Source organism: Coregonus clupeaformis, chromosome 19 (assembly GCF_020615455.1).
Source record: "Coregonus clupeaformis isolate EN_2021a chromosome 19, ASM2061545v1, whole genome shotgun sequence".
Classification (NCBI taxonomy): domain Eukaryota; kingdom Metazoa; phylum Chordata; class Actinopteri; order Salmoniformes; family Salmonidae; genus Coregonus; species Coregonus clupeaformis.
The window spans coordinates 53,387,010-53,414,458 of record NC_059210.1 but is presented as its reverse complement, the minus strand read 5'-3'; the positions used below and the strand labels follow the sequence as shown (position 1 = coordinate 53,414,458).

General features: G+C 43.4%; 1 protein-coding gene across 2 annotated transcripts in view; it reads right to left on the bottom strand.

Moving 5' to 3' along the window:
* Positions 1-3,792: 3,792 nt before the first annotated feature.
* The window catches only part of LOC121532269 (ankyrin repeat and BTB/POZ domain-containing protein BTBD11-B-like), a 112,694-nt gene continuing 89,037 nt past the window's right edge, over positions 3,793-27,449 (bottom strand). Inside the window, exons 6-17 of one of the 2 annotated variants that reach the window (XM_041838115.2) lie at positions 22,546-22,635; positions 20,857-20,958; positions 20,005-20,098; positions 19,621-19,756; positions 19,123-19,355; positions 16,409-16,587; positions 14,119-14,224; positions 13,661-13,763; positions 8,566-8,647; positions 8,271-8,339; positions 7,835-7,948; positions 3,793-5,451 (exon numbers count right to left, since the gene is read on the bottom strand). In XM_041838115.2, coding sequence (XP_041694049.2) covers positions 5,242-5,451; positions 7,835-7,948; positions 8,271-8,339; positions 8,566-8,647; positions 13,661-13,763; positions 14,119-14,224; positions 16,409-16,587; positions 19,123-19,355; positions 19,621-19,756; positions 20,005-20,098; positions 20,857-20,958; positions 22,546-22,635 — 1,518 coding nt within the window. In that variant the 3' untranslated portion in view covers positions 3,793-5,241. The remainder of the gene's footprint in view (positions 5,452-7,834; positions 7,949-8,270; positions 8,340-8,565; positions 8,648-13,660; positions 13,764-14,118; positions 14,225-16,408; positions 16,588-19,122; positions 19,356-19,620; positions 19,757-20,004; positions 20,099-20,856; positions 20,959-22,545; positions 22,636-27,449) is intronic. The other variant, XM_041838116.2, reaches the window with a different exon arrangement.

Genomic DNA, 27,449 nt, shown 5'->3' with positions numbered 1-27,449 from the left:
TTGTACAATCCCATATAGAAGACACTTGTTTTCGTCACTCTCTCTCCCACTCTCTCCCTCCCTCCCTCTCCCACTCTCTTCCTCCCTCTCTCTCACTCTCTTTAGAAGAGGGAAAACTATTCTGGAGCTAGCTGTTTTCACAGAGGGGAACAAAAACACATGCCCCTCAAGCTGACAGTGCGTTCTGTGCCCGAGAGATACGACCTGTGAATGACAAAGAGGGCAGAGGAGAGGTGAGAAGAGGAGAGGAGAGGAGAGGGGCGAGGAGGAGAAGGGAGAGAGAGGAGATGAGAATAGGAAAGGGGAGAGGAGAGGAGAGGACGAGAGGGGACAGAGAGGAGAGGAAAGAAGAGGAGGAGAGGGAAGAGAAAGGAGAGAAGATGAGGAGAGAGAGAGAGAGAGAGAGAGAGAGAGAGAGAGAGAGAGAGAGAGAGAGAGAGGAGAAGGGGCTTCTGCTAGGGGCAGAGCTGGATAGTGCAGACTCCCTTTCCCTTCCCTCCCATCTGCTCACACACTGAGAACATACAGACACATACACTACAAGACCAAAAGTATGTGGACACCAGCTCGTCAAAAATCTCATTTCAAAATCATGGCCATTAATATGGAGTTGGTGCCCCCTTTGCTGCTATAACAGCCTCCACTCTTCTGGGAAGGCTTTCCACTAGATGTTGGAACATTGCTGCGGGGACTTGCTTCCATTCAGCCACAAGAGCATTAGTGAGGTCGAGCACTGATGTTGGGCGATTTGGCCTGGCTCGCAGTCGGTGTTCCAATTCATCCCAAAGGTGTTCGATGGGATTGAGGTCAGGGCTCTGTGCAGGTCAGCCAAGTTCTTCCACACCGATCTCGACAAACCATTTCTGTATGGAACTCGCTTTGTGCATGGGGGCATTGTCATGCTGAAACAGAAAAGGGCCTTCCCCAAACTGTTGCCACAAAGTTGGAAGCACAGAATCGTCTAGAATGTCATTGTGTGCTGTAGTGTTAAGATTTCCCTTCACTGGAACTAAGGAACCTGAAACATGAAAAACAGCCCAAGACCATTATTCCTCCTCCACCAAACTTTACAGTTGGCACTATGCATTGGGGCAGGTAGTGTTCTCCTGGCATCCGCCAAATCCAGATTCGTCCATCGGACTCCCAGATGGTGAAGCTGGATTAATCACTCCAGAGAACGCGTTTCCACTGCTCCAGAGTGCAATGGCGGCAAGCTTTACACCACTCCAGCCGACGCTTGGCATTGCGCATGGTGATCTTAGGCTTGTGTGCGGCTGCTCGGCCATCGAAACCCATTTCATGAAGCTCCCGACGAACAGTTCTTGTGCTGACGTTGCTTCCAGAGGCAGTTTGGAACTCGGTAGTGAGTGTTGCATCTGAGGACAGACGATTTTTGGTTTCCTGCCACATCTGACACAGTGAATCTGATGGAAGTTCATTCCAGTGTACCACATCAGTTTCCCCAAATTACTTTTCCCTGAATTACATCCTTATGAATAGGATGAGTATGTGTCTGTTAATATTTCTGTCAGCACGCTCCGCAGAGGACTGCTGCAGCCACAGGAAGGTATGTGTGTGTGTGTGTGTGTGTGTGCATGCGCATGTTTGCGCAATCAGGGATTCTATTCACTCTGTGCACAGCAGTATACTCTCAGCTTAATATTGTTCCCAGACAGCCGTATCTATGGATACTCTTCAACAACTCTTCAACCCCTCCACCTCCCTTCACCCCCCTCCCCATGACTCCGTCCCCTCTGCAATGCAAAGAACACATACACTGAATGACTGATCAGTCTCAGTAAAGCATACAGGTGTAGGATCTTAATTGGATCACCATGTTGCAGGAGAAGACATGTATACTGTAGTGTATTTGAAATTTTAAAAGGCTTCTGGTGTGTGTAATTTCCACTTTGAAATGTCAGACTTGATTTTCCCTTACGAAAAATGTATTAACCCCTACAAAAATGTCCAATAATTATAATCCACATAATAATTCAAATGTCCTGTTGCTGCAGGATTATTTTCCTGCTGTAGCAAACTGGCTCAAATTAAGATCCTACATCTGTAGGCCTGTAGTCCAACACGGTACCATTCTGTGCCTATGGTCATTTCAGAGGACATAGTTATCGATCTATCATAACTGTGTTTTGAAGGAGTTTAAAGTAGTGGAGAGTGTTAGCTCTCTTGTGAAAGAATAGAATACTTAAATGTCCCATAGGGAAATTTCCATGGCAACATAAGTATACATCTTGTGGGAGAGGACAAGTTCCTCCTCAGAACCTATCTATATATTTTTACACACCTGCAAATAGAAAAAAAAACACAGAGCAAACTAACCTGGCGTGTCATTCTAGTCCTGTCATCTTGTTCATATCAGGAGTAATGGTTTAATTGTGATTCATCATGTTGTTTGGCAGGCCAGACACACTTGGCTGCTGCCGCAGTACTGACACACACAGACAGACAGACTAGCAGGCAGCCTAGCACAGTGGTGATTAAATTTGATTACAAATAACATCTAACTGCACGATGAATCTAAACAGTCCGTCACTTTTATAAACAGCCGAGGAGTAGAGCTGGGAGTCCAAGATGAAACAGTTCAGTTCAATTCAGCTAGTAGTGTCCTGTACAGTAAAACCACAGATTATTGACTAGAGAAGAGTAGAGCAGAGGACAATGACAAGCCTGTTCTCTCTGCAATGCTGTTACAATGGCACTGATTCTCTCTTCTTCTTTTTATACTGGCTCATCTCTCTTCTTCATCTGAGTGCTCTCTTTCTCGCTCTTCTTTTTGACTAGCTGCCTGTCACTCTCTCTATTTCTCTCATTCTCTAATGCTGACTACCTCTCTCTGTCTACTTGTCTTCTCTTGCTCTCTCTCCCTCTAGGCACTGAGAGGTCCATGGCTCATAATATCATAATCCTATTTGTATACTGCAATTGAGCGCTGTCTCAAGGGCTTCAGCAGTTCTCTGTAGGCATTCATTAGCCCAGAATCCAAACTGATATGCTCCCTTTCATGAAGTGAAACCATAGTGAAATGGAGCATATCAGTTTGGATTCCAGGCTACAGACATTCATATCTATTGATCGCAGTTAGTTTGAACAGTAGCAGGTAGCCTAGCGGTTAGGAGCAAAAGGTTGCTGGTTAGAATCCCCTATCCAGCAAGGTGGAAAAATCTGCCCTTGAGCAAGGCAGTTAGCCTCCAACAACAACTGCTCCCAGTGCGCCGATGACGTTGATTAAGGCAGCCCCCTGCACCTCTCTAATTCAGAGGTTAAATGCAGAAGACACATTTTAGTTTAATGCATTCAGTTGTACAAATGACTAGGTATTCCCCTTTCCCTAACAGCAAGACAAAGTTGTCAGGATTGTAGTCTAAGGCTACATCCCGATTTTCCAACCTTCTCCCTGATTTTCCAACCGCACTTGCACTCTCCCTGTCATGGATTTAAAACAATTGGATTGGTGTAAGAATTGGCTGGAGGGAGTTTCCACCACTGTGAAATCCATGACTGGAAGTGTGCAAGTGCACACTTTGGGAGAAAGGTGGAGAATTGGGATACAACCTAAAGCTCATTTATTCTATGTAGTACAGCTTGTGAAGTGTGTGGTTGTGTGATGATATCACATGACCACTCACAAACCTTCCGCCATGAGGGATCCAGCTAATGACAGAACACCAGAGGGTAAATCCATAGGTTCCAACAACAACTGGAGACCATTTACTAAGGTTTCACAGTGGAAAAATCGTTGAGATTGTTGTTCGAGACAAGAATTGTACCAGTTGATATCTAGAGAGGATTCATATCATTCTTTATATTAATCTTTCTAGAGGAAACGGATATTAAGTCACACATTTACATGTAGTTTCACAATGTCTGGAAAACACAACAGATGACGCTTCCCCGGTTTAGGATAGACCCTGATCATCTTTTGAACCAGGCCCCTATCCATAAAGTGTCTCAGAGTAGGTGTGCTGGATCAGTTTGATCCTTTTAGATCATTATTAATACGATTATACAGACCGGGGACCTGATTCTAGAGACGCTTTTTGAATACAGGCCCAGGCCCATAGCCGTTCTCTCCTGAAATGAAGACACCAGTACACTACTACACATTTAGAGACACATGCTGACAATATCGCTCCTCTACCCCTCCCACTCCCTCCCTTAAAGTCTGATGCCACTCTTAAACCAAACTGAACACAAGCAAAACAGTCATTCTCATGACATGCAACTTGAAACATACAGAACAGTAACACATTGAAAAGAACAGCATTTTATAAAGCAATATCCAATGGTGAGACACATGAGAAGAAGAAACATCTGTAGGATATATACATTAACTTACAAGAGGAGCCATAGCTCTGTGTTTTATTCACAATATTTACACAGTTCTAACAGAGGATGAAGGAAGGAAATATGTTTTCCAGCTTTCCAGCTTTCCCAAATGTAGCTTGAATAATTTCCCAATACCTCTCTCCTTTGCATGACTCCCTTAAAACATACTACCACATGACATACAGTATATCCACATATCACTCTTACATGTAGCAGACCAGGGTTGAAATACTATTTGAAATAATTTGAAATACTTTAAATAGGCGTGATTGAGCTTGCCTGGCACAATGGAACCAATAGAATAGTCGCAAAAGGGCAAACTCCAATCTGACACCCCGGGCAGACTAGAGCAAATGCTAAAAGTATTTTATTTCAAATAATACTGAACTCAGGTCTGCTCTTATGTTAAGTTTGGCTAGGCCCAGTTATAAATATACTATAAAGCTATGTAGAATTGCAGAACCATGCTGAGAAAAGTACCAACAATGATTCTGTCCACTAGACAAGTGAACAATGGCAGGTCTGACTGCAGTCTGGAGACTAATGTCAAGGAGCTAATTCATGTTGACTGGGGCTTTACGAATGATCCCAGACATACACACACACTCTCCTCACTGCATCTCAGTGATATAGTCCCACTATTGTCGTGATCAGTCAGCTTTACTACAGCTCTACAAAAATCTCCTTTTCACAATTTCTGGGGTTCCAGCGCTGTCCACTTTGCCTAAGTGCTCAGACCAAAGCTCAGTAGGCTGCAGGAGAATGGCAATGGTGTGTCAGCACAGCAAGCAATTTAACAGTGTCACTGTCGAGTGTGGTTCAGTACAGTTTGTGTTGAACTGGGGTCAATGGTGACAGACAGTTCCAGTCCCAGTAGCAGCTCAATCAATCAACCAATCAGACGATGGAGCCCTTGGAGGAGGACAGGTGGATGGACTGGATGCGGATGCCTAGGGTCTTCTCCAGGTCCAGGAGTACATCGGTGGAGGGACTGTCTGGGGGCGTGTCGTACAGCAGTGTTTTGAAGGGCTCCAGCTCGATCAGCACCACCATGTTTTTCAGGAAGTAGCCCTCAATGTAGACAGCCAAATCTGGGACATCCAGGAACTGATGGAGCAGAAGGTTTGAGAACAGATGAGTGTTGTCTAGCTTGAGATGGATGCCAAACCTATACATTTTTGTTCACACACGCACGCGAGCAAGCACGCACACACACTGCGTAGGGAATCTGTGTATCAGTAGAGTTCAAAAGGTACTCACACTCAAACCATGACAAAGGAATAACCCAAGGAAGCAGAGATGCAAAAATAATATACTTAATTTAATCCATGCTCGAAAGAGTACAAAAGGTTAAAGTGCAAGGTGCTATAAAAACAAAAAAAAGGAGCATATGTTTCGGCTTCTATGCCCTCATCAGTGCTGCACAAACTCATTATGGAGACACCTACTTAAGAATCTGTGTATCAAACATGTTTTATTTATTTGCATGCATGCCTTCAGTGCATACTGCAAATGGCACAGACACCTAGCAGGAAGGCAAGCACAGGCAAATATGTTTACACGTGATCACACACACACAAACGCACACCTATGGCCTCATACACACGTGCATGAATAGAGAGTAGACATACCCTACCTCTTTAAGGAATACCTGGAATAGTATAAAGTAATCCTTCTACCCCCCCCCACCCCCCCATAAAAAAATTAAATAAATAAAAAGTGGTTGTCCCACTGGCTATCATAAGTTGAATGCACCAATGTGTAAGTCGCTCTGGATAAGAGTGTCTGCTAAATGATATAAATGTAAATGTAAATGTAAAACACAAGCAGACCCCCACACCCACCCACACACATACAGTTGAAGTCGGAAGTTTACATACACTTAGGTTGGAGTCATTAAAACTCGTTTTTCAACCACTCCACAAATGTCTTGTTAACAAACTATAGTTTTGGCAAGTCTGTTAGGACATCTACTTTGTGCATGACACAAGTAATTTTTCCAACAATCGTTTACAGACAGATTATTCCACTTATAATTCACTGTATCACAATTCCAGTGGGTCAGAAGTTTACATAAACTAAGTTGACTGTGCCTTTAAACAGCTTGGAAAATTCCAGAAAATGATGTCATGGGTTTAGAAGCTTCTGATAGGTTAACTGACATCATTTGAGTCAATTGGAGGTGTACCTGTGGATGTATTTCAGGCCTACCTTCAAACTCAGTGCCTCTTTGCTTGACATCATGGGAAAATCAAAAGAAATCAGCCCAAAAATTGTAGACCTCCACAAGTCTGGTTCATCCTTGGGAGCAATTTCCAAATGCCTGAAGGTACCACGTTCATCTGTACAAACAATACTACGCAAGTATAAACACCATGGGACCACACAGCCGTCATACCGCTCAGGAAGGCGACGCGTTCTGTCTCCTAGAGATGAACGTACTTTGGTGTGAAAAGTGCAAATCAATCCCAGAACAACAGCAAAGGACCTTGTGAAGATGCTGGAGGAAACAGGTACAAAAGTATCTATATCCACAGTAAAACAAGTCCTATATCGACATAACCTGAAAGGCCGCTCAGCAAGGAAGAAGCCACTGCTCCAAAACCGCCATAAAAAAGCCAGACTACGGTTTGCAACTGCACATGGGGACAAAGATCGTACTTTTTGGAGAAATGTCCTCTGGTCTGATGAAACAAAAATAGAACTGTTTGGCCATAATGACCATCGTTATGTTTGGAGGAAAAAGGGGGACCTTACAAGCCGAAGAACACCATCCCAACCGTGAAGCACGGGGGTGGCAGCATCATGCTGTGGGGGTGCTTTGCTGCAGGAGGGACTGGTGCACTTCACAAAATAGATGGCATCATGAGGTAGGAAAATTATGTGGATATATTGAAGCAACGTCTCAAGAAGTTAAAGATTGGTCGCAAATGGGTCTTCCAAATGGACAATGACCCCAAGCATACTTCCAAAGTTGTGGCAAAATGGCTTAAGGACAACAAAGTTAAGGTATTGGAGTGGCCATCACAAAGCCCTGACCTCAATCCTATAGAACATTTGTGGGCAGAACTGAAAAAGCGTGTGAGAGCAAGGAGGCCTACAAACCTGACTCAGTTACACCAGCTCTGTCAGGAGGAATGGGCCAAAATTAACCCAATTTATTGTGGGAAGCTTGTGGAAGGCTACCCGAAACGTTTGACCCAAGTTAAACAATTTAAAGGCAATGCTACCAAATACTAATTTAGTGTATGTAAACTTCTGACCCACTGGGAATGTGCTGAAATAAATAAAAGCTGAAATAAATAATTATCTCTACTATTATTCTGACATTTCACATTCTTAAAATAAAGTGGTGATCCTAACTGACCTAAAACAGGGAATTTCTACTATGATTAAATGTCAGGAATTGTGAAAAACTGAGTTTAAATGTATTTAGCTAAGGTGTATGTAAACTTCCGACTTCAACTGTATACACACATTCTTAACTCACCTTGGTGTGGCTGTAGATCTCCACACAGGTTTCTGTGTTGATGTTCTTAGAGCAGATAATCTCACAGTGCCTCTGCAGCGCCTCGAGCTGGAAGAACTTGGCCGCTGACAGCAGCTACACACACCAGAAAAGAGGATAATTACAGCCTGGCACCAGATCTGTTTAGGCTGCCTTATCCTACTGTATGGTCACAATGACACAGCTCTCGGACCAGTCACCAGGCTAGTAAAATGACCCTATTATGGTTAAGTATGACATGTTGTTGGACTGTAATACTGCTCCTCACTAACTGGTACTGCACACCCTCTTGTATCAGGAAGTATCTAAATTGTCTTGGTATGTACACTGATGCATCTATTTATATTGGTCCAAGTCTTATTGCATCTTAGAAAACATGACTCGACTGACAACGTGGCAAATGGACTAACAGTCTTACCTCCATAACCTCTGTGTTTCTGATGTGCAGATGCTCTGTCCCACCACAGTAGAGGTATTGCATCACCAGCTGTAACAGTACAGATGAACTGACATTTACACAACGTTCACAAAACACAACAAACCTACCAATGGATTTACACTCTCATGGGAAAGAATCTGGGTATTTTTTTGTATGAACATTCCCTTTGAGAATTTATCACACCGTTGTCTGATTCATGTATAGATTTGATTAGATTGCAAGGGAAAAACATATGTCTAAGTTAACAGAATAGTTGTTTTCTCTATGAACGCACCAGGAATATGTTGTATTTGACGTGGCTGATTTCAATACATGTGTTTTCAGCAGCTGGTCTGTTCGCCAGTAGAGACTTAAACCTTAAGCAGAGAGAAAGAAAGACAGAGAGAGAATAAAAAAGAGATAGAGAACATGAGGAATTAGAAAATTGTCCACGGTTAAAATCACCGTAATAAACCTTGATTTAACCTTCATCTTTTCACTTACGGTCTTTACACTCTACCAATGAACACCGTAATCACTGTCATACAACGTATTTTACGGTACAGAGAAGGTAATGGTTCATATCCATTTAAACTGGTTTTTACAAGGCCCTTGACACACACCACCTCTCTACAGAACACGTCAACAAAGACTTGTTAAGGACATCCACCATCTTGTGACAAGCCCTCACTCATTGTGTGGCCAGTCATCCTCAATGCCATGTGACAGACTCTGAAGTGAGAGTATTCTTAGGGTACCAAGGGCCAGAGAAAATGGCATTATGTATCAACGCACAGCAAATATGGACACAGTCTCCACACCTTTCTGCAGTTAGTCATATGTTTCATCATTGTGTAGCCAATGTGCAATCGCTAACTAGTTATGTAAGGGTAGTTGGAGATTTGTCTTCTGATAAATTAATGGTAAGTTTCGGCGTTCCTCAAGGTTCCGTTTTAGGACCACTATTGTTTTCACTATATATTCTACCTTTTGGTGACGTCATTCGGAAACACAATGTCAACTTTCACTGCTATGCGGACGACACACAGCTGTACATTTCGATGAAACGTGGTGAAGCGCCAAAATTGCCTACCCTGGAAGTCTGTGTTTCAGACATAAGGAGGTGGATGGCGGAACATGTATTACTTTAAAACTCAGACAAAACAGAGATGCTAGTTCTAGGTCCCAATAAACAAAGAGATCTGCTGTTTGATCTGACAATCAATCTTGATGGTTGTACAGTTGTCTCAAATAAAACTGTGAAGGACCTCGGCGTTACTCTGAACCCTGATCTCTCTTTTGACGAACATAGTTCGAATATTTCAAGGGCAGCTTTTTTCCATCTTCGTAATGTTGCAAAAATCTGAAACCTTTTGTCCAAAAATTATGCAGAAAAGCTAATCCATGCTTTTGTCACTTCTAGATTAGACTACTGCATTGCTCTACTCTCCGGCTACCCGGATAAATCACTAAATAAACTTCAGTTAGTGCGAAATACAGCTGCTAGAGCTTGACTACAACCCAAAATGTCGATCATATTACTCTACACTGGCTTCCTGTTAAGGCTTGGGCTGATTTCAAGGTTTTACTGCTAACCTACAAAGCATTGCTTGGACTTGCTCCTATCTATCTCTCCGATTTGGTCCTGCCGCACATCAAATCAAATCAAATTGTATTTGTCACATGCGCCGAATACAAGAGGTGTAGACCTTACAGTGAAATGCTTACTTACAAGCCCTTAACCAACAATGCAGTTTTAAGAAAATAAGTGTTAAGTAAAAAATAGATAACTAAAAAATAAAAATATCAAATAATCAGCAGCAGTAAAATAACAGTAGCCAGGCTATATACAGGGGGTACCAGTACAGAGTAAATGTGCGGGGGCACTGGTTAGTCGAGGTAATTGAGGTAATATATGTACATGTAGGTAGAGTTAAAGTGACTATGCATAGATAACAAACAGAGTGTAAAAGGGGGGGACAATGCAAATAGTCCGGGTAGTCCGGGTAGCCATTTCATTAGCTGTTCAGGAGTCTTATGGCTTGGGGGTAGAAGCTGTTAAGAAGCCTTTTGGACCTAGACTTGGCACTCCGGTACCACTTGCCGTGCGGTAGCAGAGAGAAAAGTCAATGACTAGGGTGGCTGGAGTCTTTGACAATTTTTAGGGCCTTCCTCTGACACCGCCTGGTATAGAGGTCCTGGATGGCAGGAAGCTTGGCCCCAGTGATGTACTGGGCCGTACGCACTACCCTCTGTAGTGCCTTGCGGTCGGAGGCCGAGCAGTTGCCATACCAGGCAGTGATGTAACCAGTCAGGATGCTCTCGATTGTACAGCTGTATAACTTTTTGAGGATCTGAGGACCAATGCCAAATCTTTGCAATCTCCTGAGGGGGAATAGGCTTTCTCGTGCCTTCTTCACAACTGTCTTGGTGTGTTTGGACCATGATAGTTTGTTGGTGATGTGGACACCAAGGAACTTGAAGCTCTCAACCTGCTCCACTACAGCCCCGTCGATGAGAATGGGGGCGTGCTCTGTCCTATTTTTCCTGTAGTCCACAATCATCTCCTTTGTCTTGATCACGTTGAGGGAGAGGTTGTTATCATAGCACCACACGGCCAGGTCTCTGACCTCCTCCCTATAGGCTTACTCATCGTTATCGGTGATCAGGCCTACCACTGTTGTGCCGTCGGCAAACTTAATGATGGTGTTGGAGTCGTGCCTGGCCATGCAGTCATGGGTGAACAGGGAGTACAGGAGGGGACTGAGCACGCACCCCTGAGGGACCCCCGTGTTGAGGATCAGCGTGGCAGATGTGTTGTTACCTACCCTTACCACCTGGGGGCGGCCCGTCAGGAAGTCCAGGATCCAGTTGCAGAGGGAGGTGTTTAGTCCCAGGGTCCTTAGCTTAGTGATGAGCTTTGAGGGCACTATGGTGTTGAACGCTGAGCTGTAGTCAATGAATAGCATTCTCACATAGGTGTTCCTTTTGTCCAGGTGGGAAAGGGCAGTGTGGAGTGCAATAGAGATTGGGTCATCTGTTGATCTGTTGGGGCGGTATGCAAATTGGAGTGGGTCTAGGGTTTCTCAGTTGGTGTAGCTCAGTTGGTAGAGCATGGCGCTTGCAACGCCAGGGTTGTGGAAATCGTTTCCCACGGGGGGCCAGTATGAAAAAATGTATGCACTCACTAACTGTAAGTCGCTCTGGATAAAAGCGTCTGCTAAATGACAAAGAAAATAAAAAAAATTATAATGGTGTTGATGTGAGCCATGACCAGCCTGGTGGTGGTCTGCCTGAAACATGTTGGTATTACAAACTCAGTCAGGGACAGGTTGAAAATGTAAATGAAGACACTTGCCAGTTGGTCAGCGCATGCTCGGAGTACATTTCCTGGTAATCCGTCTGGCCCTGCGGCCTTGTGAATGTTGACCTGTCTTACTTACATTGGCTACGGAAAGCGTGATCACACAGTCGTCCGGAACAGCTGATGCGCTCATGCATGCTTCAGTGTTGCTTGCCTTGAAGCGAGCATAGAAGTAATTTAGCTCGTCTGGTAGGCTCGTGTCACTGGGCAGCTCGTGGCTGTGCTTCCCTTTGTAGTCTGTAATAGTTTGCAAGCCATGCCACATCCGACGAGCGTCAGAGCCAGTGTAGTACGGCAGGTGTAGGGCGGCAGGTAGCTTAGTGGTTAAGAGCGTAGTGCCAGTAACCGAAAGGTCGCTGGTTCTAATCCCCAAGCCGACTAGGAGAAAAATCTGTCGATGTGCCCTTGAGCAAGGCACTTAACCCTAATTTCTCCTGTAAGTCGCTCTGGATAAGAGTGTATGCTAAATGACAAAAAAATTAAAAAATGTAGTATGATTCAATCTTAGTCCTGTATTGACGCTTTGCCTGTTTGATGGTTCGTCGGAGGGCATAGCGGGATTTCTTATAAGCGTCCAGGTTAGAGTCCCGCTCCTTGAAAGCGGCAGCTCTCCCGTTTAGCTCAGTGCAGATGTTGCCTGTAATCCATGGCTTCTGGTTGGGGTATATACGTACTGTGCACATCGATGCACTTATTGATGAAACCAGTGACTGATGTGGTGTACTCCTCAATGCCTTCGGAAGAATCCCGGAACATATTCCAGTCTGTGCTAGCAAAACAGTCCTGTAGCTTAGCATCTGCGTCATCTGACCACTTTATTGACCGAGTCACCGGTGCTTCCTGCTTTAGTTTTGCTTGTAAGCAGGAATCAGGAGGATAGAGTTATGGTCAGATTTGCCAAATGGATGGTGAGGGAGAGCTTTGTACGCGTCTCTGTATGTGGAGTAAAGGTGGTGTAGAGTTTTTTTTCCTCTGATTGCACATTTAACATGCTGGTAGAAATTAGGTAAAACGGATGTACGTTTCCCTGCATTAAATTCCCCGGCCACTAGGAGCGTGTCCTCTGGACAGGAGTTATGTAAGGGTAGTTGGGGACAGGAGTTATGTATGGGTAGTTGGGGACAGGAGTTATGTAAGGGTAGTTGGGGACAGGAGTTATGTAAGGGTAGTTGGGGACAGGAGTTATGTAAGGGTAGTTGGGAACAGGAGTTATGTAAGGGTGGTTGGGGATAGGAGTTATGTAAGGGTAGTTGGAGACAGGAGTTATGTAAGGGTAGTTGGGGATAGGGGTTATGTAAGGGTATTTGGGGATAGGAGTTATGTAAGGGTAGTTGGGGACAGGCATTATGTAAGGGTAGTTGGGAACAGGAGTTATGTAAGGGTAGTTGGTGACAGGAATTATGTAAGGGTAGTTGGGAACAGGAGTTATGTAAGGGTAGTTGGGAACAGGAGTTATGTAAGGGTAGTTGGGGACAGGAATTATGTAAGGGTAGTTGGGGACAGGAGTTATGTAAGGGTAGTTGGGAACAGGAGTTATGTAAGGGTAGTTGGGAACAGGAGTTATGTAAAGGTAGTTGGGGTCAAGGAGTTATGTAAGGGTAGTTGGCCTCACTTGCCATCAGATAGTTTAGGTGGAATTTATACCATATTTCTTACCCTTATCCAATCATTTCAGATCTACACAAGTCCCTAGTAGGGGGCAACGTAGGAATATGCCCAGATGCAGTTAAAGACCATCCTAGATTAGAAATCCTGAATGGAGAATCTCCATTGAAAGTGTGTTTTAGTCCAGGACTAGGCTTAATCTGGGGCGGCAGGTAGCTTAGTGGTTAGGAGCGCGTTGTGCCAGTAACTGAAAGGTCGCTGGTTCTAATCCCCGAGCCGACTAGGTGGAAAATCTGTCGATGTGCCCTTGAGCAAGGCACTTAACCCTAATTGCTCCTGTAAATCACTCTGGATAAGAGCGTCTGCTAAATGACTAAAATGTCCACCAGTGTATGTATGTGTGAGAGAGCAGTGTTCTGACCTGCCGGAGGCAGTGAAGAGCAGGACTTTGTGGGCGTAGAACGGCTTCCCCTCCACCAGGAAGGTCACATCTGACATCTCCTTGTTGTTTAGGAAGTGAGGGTCTGGAAGGCAGACAGATTCATCATCTATTTTATTGCAACTCACTTCTGAATGTCTAGTTTATTGTGGTCCTCTGTAGCTCAGCTGGTAGAGCACGGCGCTTGTAACGCCAGGGTAGTGGGTTCGATCCCCGGGACCACCCATACACAAAAAATGTATGCACACATGACTGTAAGTCGCTTTGGATAAAAGCGTCTGCTAAATGGCATATTATTATTATTACAATCTTTGGCCACTAAATGGCACATTTGTCTATGCTGATGTGAATCAGTGCAGTGTTATGTATGGAGTGCTCCATAGCAGAAATCTAACTTTTACTACTAAGTAATAAGACGTAATCCTTCTTCTCCTGCTCACCCAGGCGTGAGGTCTGTTTCCTCTTGATCTCGGCGAGTTTGGGGATGGGGTACGGCCCATAGCACTGGGTGAAGATCAGTGACAGCTGCTGGCTGATCACCTCATTCTGGAACATCACAGATAGGGAGCAGGTATTCAGGGGAGTTAGATATCAGACAGGTTTTATACACTCCATACATACAATATAGATAAAGACAGATCCAGATATCTCCTACCACATTCGCTTCCACATTTTCCAGTAGGTCAAGTCACAAAGGCTGCTGACTAAACAAGCACTGGTGTTCACAGTCAATCAGTGAGTAGATTATCTAGTGATGCTTTCAGAAGGATGAAAATAACATCTGCAGACAACAGAGGACTCAGGGTTACAGACCCACACTTGTTGATGGAGTGAAGAAAGCACTCATTTTGCAGTAACTATGATGCTGCTATAATGTACTGTGTGCCACACCAGCTTGAGAGACGTGAGACTTCTCTGGGGACAAAATAGGTCTCTCCTATCGGAGAGTGTGTCTGAGTAACTGTGTGTGGCTCTAGGGCCTATGTGGGGGAAGGGAGGGGACCGGTGCGCTGTATAGAACAAGTCCCTTGTATAGAACAAGTCCCATGTATAGAACAAGTCCCTTGTATAGAACAAGTCCCTTGTACAGAACAAGTCCCCTGTATAGAACAAGTCCCTTGTATAGAACAAGTCCCCTGTATAGAACAAGTCCCTTGTATAGAACAAGTCCAATGTATAGAACAAGTCCAATGTATAGAACAAGTCCCTTGTATAGAACAAGTCCCATGTATAGAACAAGTCCCCTGTATAGAACAAGTCCCCTGTAAAGAACAAGTCCCCTGTATAGAACAAGTCCCTTGTATAGAACAAGTCCCCTGTATAGAACAAGTCCCTTGTATAGAACAAGTCCCATGTATAGAACAAGTCCCTTGTATAGAACAAGTCCCATGTATAGAACAAGTCCCTTGTATAGAACAAGTCCCCATTTCTCATTTCACATCCTGAACAGGAAAACATACACATCTTCTCTGTGTTACTCTCTGTTGTGCATCAGCCTGCCCTTGTGTGTGTGTGTGTGTGTGTGTGTGTGTGTTAAGCAAGGAGGTGTGAATAGACTGGTACACACACACACAGTCTGGCTAGAGGAAGATGAACGTTCTCTACCTTGAAGTCACACATTATTAGCGGGAATATGACAGGACAAACAGTGACGGGGGTCCCTGGCGTCTCGTAGAGATGGCATCACTGCCTCCGCCATAGATCAACCCTGACAGGGACAAGGGCAGCCGCTGGAATGGGACAGGAGAGGGCGGTGTGTGGCGGGGGCTCTGTGTGTGTGTGTGTGTGTTTGTACGTTCGTCTGTGTTTGTGTCCGTGTGTGTCCACGAGAGTCCACATAACTGTGTGTGTATGTGCATGTGTGTGTATGTGTGTGTATGTATGTGTGTGCGTGGGTGTGCATGGGTGTGTGTGAGTGCCCATGCACATGTGTGTGTTCATCTGCTCCCTCTCAGCAATAATGCACAAACTCAACTACATGACAGGCCAAAAGTTAGTTGATATAGAAGAAAAGGCATTCTACTGTTATAATATATTATTGAGATATTATGTTGGATCTAATGCTGCAGTGAATCTTGATGGGATAAAGAGAGACGGGTGGGGTTTGAAGAATGGGTACAATTTAGAAGCGGAGGGCATAAATCATAAATCAATGCACTAATTTAAATGGATTGGGCCTGGGGGGTTCCGCCAGTTATTGTGGAGCTGAGGGCTGCATTATATAATCACAATAAGACAAATAGGTTGTGTTCCAAATGGCACCCTATTCCCTATTTTAGTGTACTACCTTTGACCAGGGCTCATAGGAACGCAGAGGAGACTGAGCCAAGCGAGTGGGCCATGTTTATATAAAGGGAAATAAGAAGATCCATAGGTTCCTTCTTAAGGGTATGACCGTGAAGCTATCTTCACTGTCAGGAGAGAAAAGGAGACAGATATGGAGGTATAGAAGAACAGGGGATGGAGAGCGATGGCGTGTTGGGATCTGGCAACATGCTTCACATTCCCCTCTGAAATTCCTCTTACATCTACGTTTATTTTTTATGTGACCAATTTCCCAATGCAACCAATTTCCCAATGTGGATACGGAAAAAAGCAGAATGTAGAAAGTTAGATATGTGCCCAAATAAATGTTGCCTTAAACATTATAATGAATAAGAGAGGGGACCTGATCCTAGATCAGCAATTGTCTGAGACACTTTTTGAATACAGGCCATGATATCCAGTCACCTTGCTGGCTCGTAGGATCTGAAACAAGAGTGGCAGTCCGTGGGTGATGAGCTCCTGTGTGTACTCCTCCTCCTCGATACAGCTGAACTCCTTGAGCAGCCCCTGGATCAGTGGTCTCCGGTGCTGCAGGAAACACGTCCGCAGAGACTCCAGCCAGGTGTGCAGCGTCCAGGGGACTCCTGAGATACATACACACACAGAGATGTTTACATCTACACACACACTTGACATCCCGCCAACGTTGAGAAAAAACATTTTATATCGAAGTTGTGCCTGTTGTTCACATGTAAATCTGCCATTTCATTAGCTAGAATGTTCCTGCCTGCTTCCAACTCCTCCCGCCTGCCTACAATGATTGCCATTGTTAATATTGCCAGTAATGTATGTTGTCAATAAAACTATAATAACTATAATACAGGCTTTATGTGGGTGATGTGTGGGTGATTGAAGTGAGAACACACTAACAGAGCTCAGTGCAATGAGGAGACAAAAGGAAAAAACGCAAGGTTGTTACACAAACAGCCGGCCTTCATTCCATTGGACCAACAACAACAACAACACAGTTAGCTTCATTTGACTGGAATGAAAAACGAATGACCCCGGCTATATGGATCTCTTAGATTAAAATGTATAGGGTCAGACCTGAATGTATATCTATTATACTGACAAAAGGCTGCGCAGATCTATACTGTAATTACTGCATTGTGAAGACCTAAAGAATGTACATGTTGTTTACAAATATGCAGTTGACCTGAAACTAAGTCCATGGTTGATGAGGTGAACGTCTATATATCGTTCCCTGTTGCAAGTCCACAGACATGCAGTTGGCAACTCGACATGTTACTGATCTGATCTAGTTTATTGAGCCTCTATACCAGAGGAGGCTGGTGATGGGAGGACGGCTCATAGTAATGTCTGGAATGGAATAAATGGAATGGTATCAAATGCATGGAAACCATGTGTTTGATATGTTTGATACCATCCATTAAGTCCATTCCAGCCATTAACCTGTCCTCTGAGTTAAAGTGCCACCAGTCACCACTGATCTATACTACAGTGGCTTGCGAAAGTATTCACCCCACTTGGCATTTTTCCTATTTTGTTGCCTTACAACCGGGAATTAAAATGGATTTTTTGGGGGGTTTGTATAATTTGATTTACACAACATGCCTACCACTTTGAAGATGCAAAATATTTTTTATTGTGAAACAAACAAGTAATAAGACAAAAAAACTGAAAACTTGAGCGTGCATAACTATTCAATACTTTGTAGTGCCACCTTTTGCAGCAATTACAGCTGCGAGTCTCTTGGGGTATGTCTCTATAAGCTTGGCACATCTAGCCACTGGGATTTTTGTCAATTTTTCAAGGAAAAACTGCTCCATCTCCTTCAAGTTCGATGGGTTCCGCTGGTGTACAGCAATCTTTAAGTCATACCACAGATTTTCAATTGGATTGAGGTCTGGGCTTTGACTAGGCCATTCCAAGATATTTAAATGTTTCCCCTTAAACCACTTGAGTGTTGCTTTAGCAGTATGCTTAGGGTCATTGTCCTGCTGGAAGGTGAACCTCCGTCCCAGTCTCAAATAAATGTAAATCTCTGGAAGACTGAAACAGGTTTCCCTCAAGAATTTCCCTGTATTTAGCGGCATCCATAATTCCTTCAATTCTGACCAGTTTCCCAGTCCCTGCCGATGAAAAACATCCCCACAGCATGATGCTGCCACCACCATGCTTTACTGTGGGGATGGTGTTCTCGGGGTGATGAGAGGTGTTGGGTTTGTGCCAGACATAGCGTTTTCCTTGATGGCCAAAAAACTCAGTTTTAGTCTAATCTGACCAGAGTACCTTCTTCCATATGTTTAGGGAGTCTCCCACGTGGCTTTTGGCGAACACCAAACGTGTTTGCATATTTTTTTCTTTAAGCAATGGCTTTTTTCTGGCCACTCTTCCATAAAGCCCAATCCATAAAGCCCTCCAATCTCCGCTGTGGAGCTTTGCAGTTCCTTCAGGGTTATCTTTGGTCTCTTTGTTGCTTCTCTGATTAATGCCCTCCTTGCCTGGTCTGTGAGTTTTGGTGGGCGGCCCTCTCTTGGCAGGTTTGTTTTGGTGCAATATTCTTTAAAATTTTTTATAATGGATTTAATGGTGCTCCGGGGATGTTCAAAGTTTCAGATATTTTTTTTTAACCCAACCTTGATCTGTACTTCTTCACAACTTTGTCCCTGACCTGTTTGGAGAGCTCCTTGGTCTTCATGGTGCCGCTTGCTTGGTGGTGCCCCTTGCTTAGTGGTGTTGCAGACTCTGGGGCCTTTCAGAACAGGTGTATATATACTGAGATCATGTGACAGATCATGTGACACTTAGATTGACACAGGTGGACTTTATTTAACTAATTATGTGACTTCTGAAGGTAATTGATTGCACCAGATCTTATTTAGGGGCTTCATAGCAAAGGGGGTGAATACATATGCACGCACCACTTTTCCGTTATTTATTATTTATAATAAAAAAATAATTTAAAAAATAATTTCACCAATTTTGACTATTTTGTGTATGTCCATTACATGAACTCCAAATAAAAATCCATTTAAATTATAGGTTGTAATGCAACAAAATAGGAAAAACACCAAAGGGGATGAATACTTTTGCAAGGCACTCTATATACTGTAGATGGACTATCCCAATAAAGTGTTACTAAAGTATGTACTAACCCAGGCTGCGTATGTCAATGGTGATATCCACGTGTCCGTGTTCAGAGCTGTGGTACATGGCCTCTTTCAGGGCCTTGAGCTTGGCCTTGCCTGTCCGGACCAGGTCCAGCTGGGAGGGGTTCCTCTCCTCCAGGCCCCTCTCTTCCTCTGTCCCCTCGGCAAGGATCTCCTCCAGAGACAGCACGTCCCCTTTCCCCTTCTCTGTCTGGGACAGCAGCTTACGGAACACGTTCCTTTACAGGGAGGATAGCAGACAGAGATATGTGATAGTAGTGATAGTGGTGATAATGTAGTGATAATGCATTGATGATGTTAAATGTATGGTGACGTGTGTGTGTGGGAGGGGGGGTGTGTGTGTTCGCACGTACGCATGCGAGAGAGAGAGAGAGAGAGAGAGAGAGAGAGAGAGAGAGAGAGAGAGAGAGAGAGAGAGAGATGTTTTCTCTCTACCTATAGTTTCTTACTCACGTCGTGTGTTGTGAGTGTAGTGAGTGTTACCTGTGTCCGTGTGCTGCAGCTAGACTGTAGGAGTTCATGTCTCCCTGAGGGGCAGTAGAGATGCCGTTACGATACACGGTTCCCACCATGGGGTCTGCTCCTCTCTCCAACAGCAAACTGACCAGCTCAAAGTTACCTGGGGAAGAGGTAAATACATTAGTTGAGGGTCAAGTTGAGCTGAAAATGTGTGTATGAAGGTGGTTTATTGCTGATGTTGAGTGCATGTGTGTGTCTATCCATGAATGTGGGCATGAGGCTGTAGGTGTGTGTTTATGTGTGAACATCTCCGCTAGTGTGCCTATACCTGCTAGGTGTCTGTGTGTGTGTGCATGTGTATGCTAGATCTTCTAGAGAAAAAGGCAACTTGCTATTCCAGTAGTGTACCTGCAGCGGAGGCCAGCTGTAGTGGGGTCTCTGTGTAGTTCTCCATGCCATCCTGTAGGGAGCCCTCTACGTTTGCCCGGGCATCCAGGAGCAGCTATGGAGGGCAGGGGTGAGGCAGCTTAGGGAGGGTTCTACCCCAAAAACTAAATGTGCATTTATTCAACCACAAATGCTGTTTTTCTGCTTTCAGCCCATGTGATTTCCATGTCCTTCCAGAAAACCCTCCATGAGGCTGTGGAAAAAGTGCTGCTACACCTTTTCATCTGAGATGTAGAACTAATTAGTTCTAGCAGTTCAGTGGAAAAATCATTGCGATGTTGGTCCATTGTGCTTGATAACCATTAGCAACGGGGACAAACAGATTGTCCTGTTTCCACTAGGTTAATGCAGTGTGTGCCACGTGCACACTGAAAGGAGGAAGTAGAGAATCAGCTCGTACTTCTCTGACAATAAAATGGGACAAACACTCCTAAATGTATTGAGTGTTTCCATTTTAACCAGTTTCCATTGAGTTTTCAAGCTCAGTTCACTCAGCATTCAATAACATTCAATAGAGACAACATACTTAGGATTAAGGAGAAAACACATTTTAGCCGTTATTATTACCATTTACAAGTCATGATAATAATAACCATGACACCAGGATTGGGGTCAATTCCATTTCAATTCAGTCAATTCAGGAAGTAAGCCAAACTTCCAATTCCAATTTTTCTCAATGCTTTTCAAATTATTTTATTTTTTGTTAACTTCCTGAATTTTCTGAATTTCCTGAATTAACCGCCACCCTGCATGACACAATGAGAGGTGAACAGACATAAAACACAGTGAGGTGAAAAAGGATGACGTCACTACCTGCACGACAGGGACATGTCCGTGTAACACGGCGAAAGTGAGTGGTGTCCCCAGACGCGTTTCGGGGTTGACTGAGGGGTGCTTGTGCACTGTGTTTGGCACCTGGGAAGTCATTGGGGAGGTTCAGGGGAGAGAGATATAAAGCCATTAAAATGCTAGTCTATGCAGCAAAGACAAGCAGCTAAAGGGTGGAATCTAAAGGAGAGCTTGGTCGTATTCATTAGGCACCAAACAGAATAAAACATACTGAAACAGGAAGGCTTACTTGGACTTGTCCAATAAGAAACTTTCATTTCTGTTTTCCATTGGGAAACCTTTCAAAAATGTTGTCTGTTGCTTGCTCTAATGAATACGACCCTGAGGTAACTAGCAAAAGCGGACATCCTGCACACAATAGCCTGACTTGTTTCTAACCAACTCAATAGATTCCATCTAGTTCTGTCTAGTTCTGTCTAGTTCTGTCTAGTTCTGTCTTGTCCCGCTTAGTCCTGTAGTCCTCTTTGATACTTTAAACTTTCCACTCTGTTCCAGCCCTGGTCTGTCTGGCAGGGATAGACGTGACTCTGAGTCCAAGGCTGACCTAAGGTGACCTCAGTAACTAGACAACATCTCCTCTCAGGCAGACAGTCAGTTAGGGGCTGAGACACCAACTGGGAGCACATGAATGTGAGGCTGTGAGCAGAGACCCGTGAACGAAGCACACAAACTCATATTCCCTCGAGAATCTCTCAGAGCCTCTGAAGCAAAGAGACTCGTTTCAAACTTTTCTCTAATTTACTTTCCTCAAATTTACTTTACTTTAATTAACTTTTCCTTAATTACTCTGAGGATACACAGAGGCAGAAGTAACATTTTTAATTAATGTTTAATCTATTTGACTGGTGTGTGTGTGCTTCAGAAATACTGGAAAAACTGGAAGCAACAAACTTCCTAATCAATCAAATCAGTCACATGCTCCATTTAACTTTATTGAGATGAATCATTGCTGCATTAACAAAAAGTTATGACCTCACTGCGATGATAATGAGTATGATAATGAGCATGATAATGAGCTGTCAAAATAACGAGTTTTCAGCCTCATGGGATGTTGTGTTGAGTACTTTGTTCTGGGGTTTATCACTATTATAGCTGACATGAACTCTGGCGTGATGGCTGGTGGGTTACACATGCATGAGGTGATTAGCCAAGGCTAGGACCAACGGGCATAGGTCACCATTACATGTAAGTAGGCTACAACCAAAGAACCCCCTAAGCTTACCAGGGGCTCCTTGAGAAATGACTCAAAAATATTAGTACAGTATTTAACGTTCTCTTTATCATTCTTCGTATCAAAGGTACAGCTAAAAGGTGAGCTTACAGTTGTATCTGTGTAATTACATTGTAAATTGTGTTTAATTATATTTTGTATAGTAAACAGTATGGTGGCCCGTGCCTCATAATAATGACCTTTTACACACTATACAGACAGCATGGCAACAGGAGAGGAGGAGTGGGGACAGATGAGGGACAACACAACCTGGGTTTTCTCTTGTCTCACACCACATAAATTAGCCTGATCCCAGATATATTTGTGCTGTCTTGTCACAACATCAAAATGACCAGATGAGTTGGCAAGACAGCACAAACAGATCTGGGATCAGGCTACACACAAATCATTCTACACAACATTGTGTTGTCATCATCACTGACCTCACTGTTGATGTCGGCTCCAGCGTCCAGCAGCATCTGGACCATGGCTTCATCCCCTCTCACACAGGAGTACATCAGAGGGGTCATTCCCTGGTAGATTAATCACACAGGGAGTCAGAGGTAAGATTATTCATTGGTCACCTTACAGTTAGGGTGGACTGGTGTTTTGTTTGACAGATATTCCAGATGTTCAGGGTTATGTGAGTTGAATAAAGCAGATGTCAAGAAGATGTCAAGGACATCATTTTTGTATGACAGTGTATTGCTGCTTTACACTGTCTTTATACTGTGAGTTAATACTGTGTTAACCCGCTGAGCTAAAGCCTAGGCATTAGCTCGGGGAGATAACACAAGTCTTCAGGTCTCAGGCAAGGTTACTCATCATGCAAATGTGGTTCACCGAACCACCTCCCTTAGATGAGCACAGGTCGAAGCCATCAACACATGGCAACAATCCTCAGTTTGACCGGTATCTGACTTCTTGGATGTGCTCACAGCTCACTTGGACTCCATGTTTGAAAGTTCCCTTCCAGCCACTTTGATTAACTAGCATGTGGAGTGGGTCATGGAAAACTCAGAGGAGTAGTGTTCCGTAGCTCTAAGTCACTGGGAACAGCCAGCGTTTCCACTAGGCTACTAAGTCAGTCTAAACATCAAAGAAACACAGTCTGAAGGGAATGTGTTGGGTTCCTCAGCTCAGAACAGCCTAGAACTAAAAACTGGGTTTCCATGAAAAATGAATGTGGCTGGTACATTAGATGTGTGTGGGGGGGGGGGACGGTTGCGTGTGTGTGTGCATGCGTGTGTGTTGTCCCAGTGGGCCAATGTGTTGGAGGACAGAGTGGTGGCAATATTTAGTTTCACACGTTAACCACAAAGTAGGAAAACAAAGTTTACCTCAATGGACCGTAAAGGAAATCACGAATATCATGGATATTATTGGAACTAGTGGATATATGGAAGCTTAAATATCCTGACCTAGTAAGATATACAGTACCTTCAGAAAGTATTCAGACCCCTTTACTTTTTCCACATTTTGTTACGTTACAGCCTTATTCTAAAATTGATTAAATTGTTTATTTTCCTCTTCAATCTACACACAATACCCAATAATGATAAAGCAAAAACTGTTTTATATATATATATATATATAATAAAAAAAAAAATAAGAACGGAAATATCACATTTACATAAGTATTCAGACCCTTCACTCAGAAACTTTGTTGAAGCACCTTTGGCAGCGATTACAGCATTGAGTCTTCTTGGGTATGATGCTACAAGCTTGGCACACCTGTATCTGGAGAGTTTCTCCCACTCTTCTCTGCAGATCCTCTCAAGCTCTGTCAGTTTGGATGGGGAGCGTCGCTGCACAGCTATTTTCAGGTCTCTCCAGAGATGTTAGATCGGGTTCAAGTCCGGGCTCTGGCTGGGCCACTAAATGACATTCAGAGACTTGTCCCGAAGCCACTCCTGCGTTGTCTTGGCTGTGTGCTTAGGGTCATTTGCCTGTTGGAAGGTGAACCTTCGCCCCAATGTGAGGTCCTGAACAGGTTTTCATCAAGGATCTCTCTCTGTACTTTGCTCCGTTCATCTTTCCCTCGATCCTGACTACTTTCCCAGTCCCTGCCGCTGAAAAACATCCCCACAGCATGATGCAGCCACCACCATGCTTCACCGTAGGGATGGTGCCAGGTTTCCTCCAGACGTGACGCTTAGCATTCAGGCCAAAGAGTTCAATCTTGGTTTCATCAGACCAGAGAATCTTGTTTCTCATGGTCGAAGAGTGCTTTAGGTGCCTTTTGGCAAACTCCAAGCGGGCTGTCATGTGCCTTTTACTGAGGAGTGGCTTGCGTCTGGCCACTCTACCATAAAGGCCTGATTGGTGGAGTGCTACAGAGATGGTTGTCCTTCTGGAAGGTTCTCCCATCTCCACAGAGGAACTCTGGAGTGACCATTGGGTTCTTGGGCCCTTCTCCCCCGATTGCTCAGTTTGGCCGGGCGGCCAGCTCTAGGAAGAGTCTTGGTGATTCCAAACTTCATCCATTTAAGAATGATGGAGGCCATTGTATTATTGGAGACCTTCAATGCTGCAGACATTTTTTGGTACCCTTCCTCAGATCTGTGCCTCGACACAATCCTGTCTCAGAGCTCTACGGACAATTCCTTCGACCCCATGGCTTGGTTTTTGCTCTGACATGCACTGTCAACTGTGGGACCTTATATAGACAGGTGTGTGCCTTTCCAAATCATGTCCAATCAATTGAATTTACCACAGGTGGACTCCAATCAAGTTATAGAAACATCTCAAGGATGATCAATGGAAACAGGATGCATCTGAGTTCAATTTCGAGTCTCATAGCAAAGGTTCTGATTTTTGGGGGGGTATAAATTTGCAAACATTTATAAAAACCTGTTTTCACTTTGTCATTATGGGGTATTGTGTGTAGATTGCTGAGGATTTTTGTTTATTTAATCAATTTTAGAATAAGGCTGTAACTTAACAGAATGTGGAAAAAGTCAAGGGGTCTGAATACTTTCCAAAGGCACTGTACATTTCAGAGGATCAATCAAGCTTGTCGTCTTGACTACTTTTTTATCAAATCAAATCCAACTTTATTTGTCATATGTCATTCTCGCTGGCACCAAACGTTTAAAAAGTGTTGATAGGGGACAGAATGTAGTCGGACCATCAAATAATTGGCATATACATTACTCTTACAGAATTTCCACGTAGGCAAGGATATTGGAAATGTAATCAAAGCCTATTGAATGACAACTTGTTTTTAACCAGGACAGAAGAATTTATAACTGACATAACATAGGTACAGCAGATTCCCTTATTGTATTGGACACTTTTAAATGTGCCTTTAGAGGCCATGCAATTCAATACTCATCTTTAAAACAAAAGCAATTTAGGTCAAAAGAGTTCATATTAACAAAGGAAATAGAGGGACTAACAGTACAGAAAGATAGTAATAAAAACAGTACCATAGAGGCACAGAAAGTTAGAGGAAAAACAAAAAGAAATGGAGGAACTTATTCAAGAAAGATCTAATGTAATATATTATTTAAAAAATAAGCGAACTGGATGGAATATGGGGAAAAAGCACCAAATTATTTTTCTATCTACAAAAATCTAAACACAAAATGCAACAATTTCAACAATTTTACTGAGTTACAGTTCATATAAGGAAATCAGTCAATTGAAATAAATTCATAAGGCCCTAATCTATGGATTTCACATAACCAGCATAAGGAGCACCTGTGTAATGATCATGCTGTTTAATCAGCTTCTTGATAATCCATCCACTTGACGGGTGTGGCATATCTTGGCAAAGGAGAAATGTTCACTAACAGGGATGTAAACAAATTTGTGCACACAATCTTTTTCCCTTTATTCAGATTACAACCTCTCATTTTCAGTTATTTTGCTGCGAAGAGACAGAATCATTAGATTATTTGTTTTGGTACTGTCCATAAGTAGCTTGTTTTTGGTCGCAGGTTCAGGAATGGCTGAAGAAGAATGTTTAAATGTTTAAAAATAATTGCAACATTTACCTGGAGCTATCTCTGCAAATAGCACTGCTGGGTGATTTGAAAAGTCGTAGTCAATCGATCAATAATATAATAATACTCTTAGACAAAATGTTGATCTTTAATTTACAATCTGTAGAAACTATGATAATAGAAAGGTTTAGAACTTTTGTGAAACATCACAGCACAGTTGAAAAATATATGGCAAATAGAAATAGATGGGAGGGGTTGAGTGGAGCTGAAGGGTGGGACTAAAAATAACAAGATAACTAATGTAAAATATGCTGTGTCTGTAAAATGTATATGGGTTCAGAACTTTTATGAAACATCACAAAAAAAAATATATTGCAAATAGAAATCAAAACTGAATACTGTTCAGAGATAGATGGGAGTGGTTGAGGGTAGCTGAAGGATGGGACTAAAAACAAACAAAAGATAACTCATGTAAAATACACTGTGTCCGTAAAATGTATATAGTATGTACAGTGGGGAAAAAAAGTATTTAGTCAGCCACCAATTGTGCAAGTTCTCCCACTTAAAAAGATGAGAGAGGCCTGTAATTTTCTTCATAGGTACACGTCAACTATGACAAATGAATTGAGAAAAAAAAATCCAGAAAATCACATTGTAGGATTTTTTATGAATTTATTTGCAAATTATGGTGGAAAATAAGTATTTGGTCACCTACAAACAAGCAAGATTTCTGGCTCTCACAGACCTGTAACTTCTTCTTTAAGAGGCTCCTCTGTCCTCCACTCGTTACCTGTATTAATGGCACCTGTTTGAACTTGTTATCAGTATAAAAGACACCTGTCCACAACCTCAAACAGTCACACTCCAAACTCCACTATGGCCAAGACCAAAGAGCTGTCAAAGGACACCAGAAACAAAATTGTAGACCTGCACCAGGCTGGGAAGACTGAATCTGCAATAGGTAAGCAGCTTGGTTTGAAGAAATCAACTGTGGGAGCAATTATTAGGAAATGGAAGACATACAAGACCACTGATAATCTCCCTCGATCTGGGGCTCCACGCAAGATCTCACCCCGTGGGGTCAAAATGATCACAAGAACGGTGAGCAAAAATCCCAGAACCACACGGGGGGACCTAGTGAATGACCTGCAGAGAGCTGGGACCAAAGTAACAAAGCCTACGCACTAGGCCGCCAGGGACTCAAATCCTGCAGTGCCAGACGTGTCCCCCTGCTTAAGCCAGTACATGTCCAGGCCTGTCTGAAGTTTGCTAGAGTGCATTTGGATGATCCAGAAGAGGATTGGGAGAATGTCATATGGTCAGATGAAACCAAAATATAACTTTTTGGTAAAAACTCAACTCGTCGTGTTTGGAGGACAAAGAATGCTAAGTTGCAT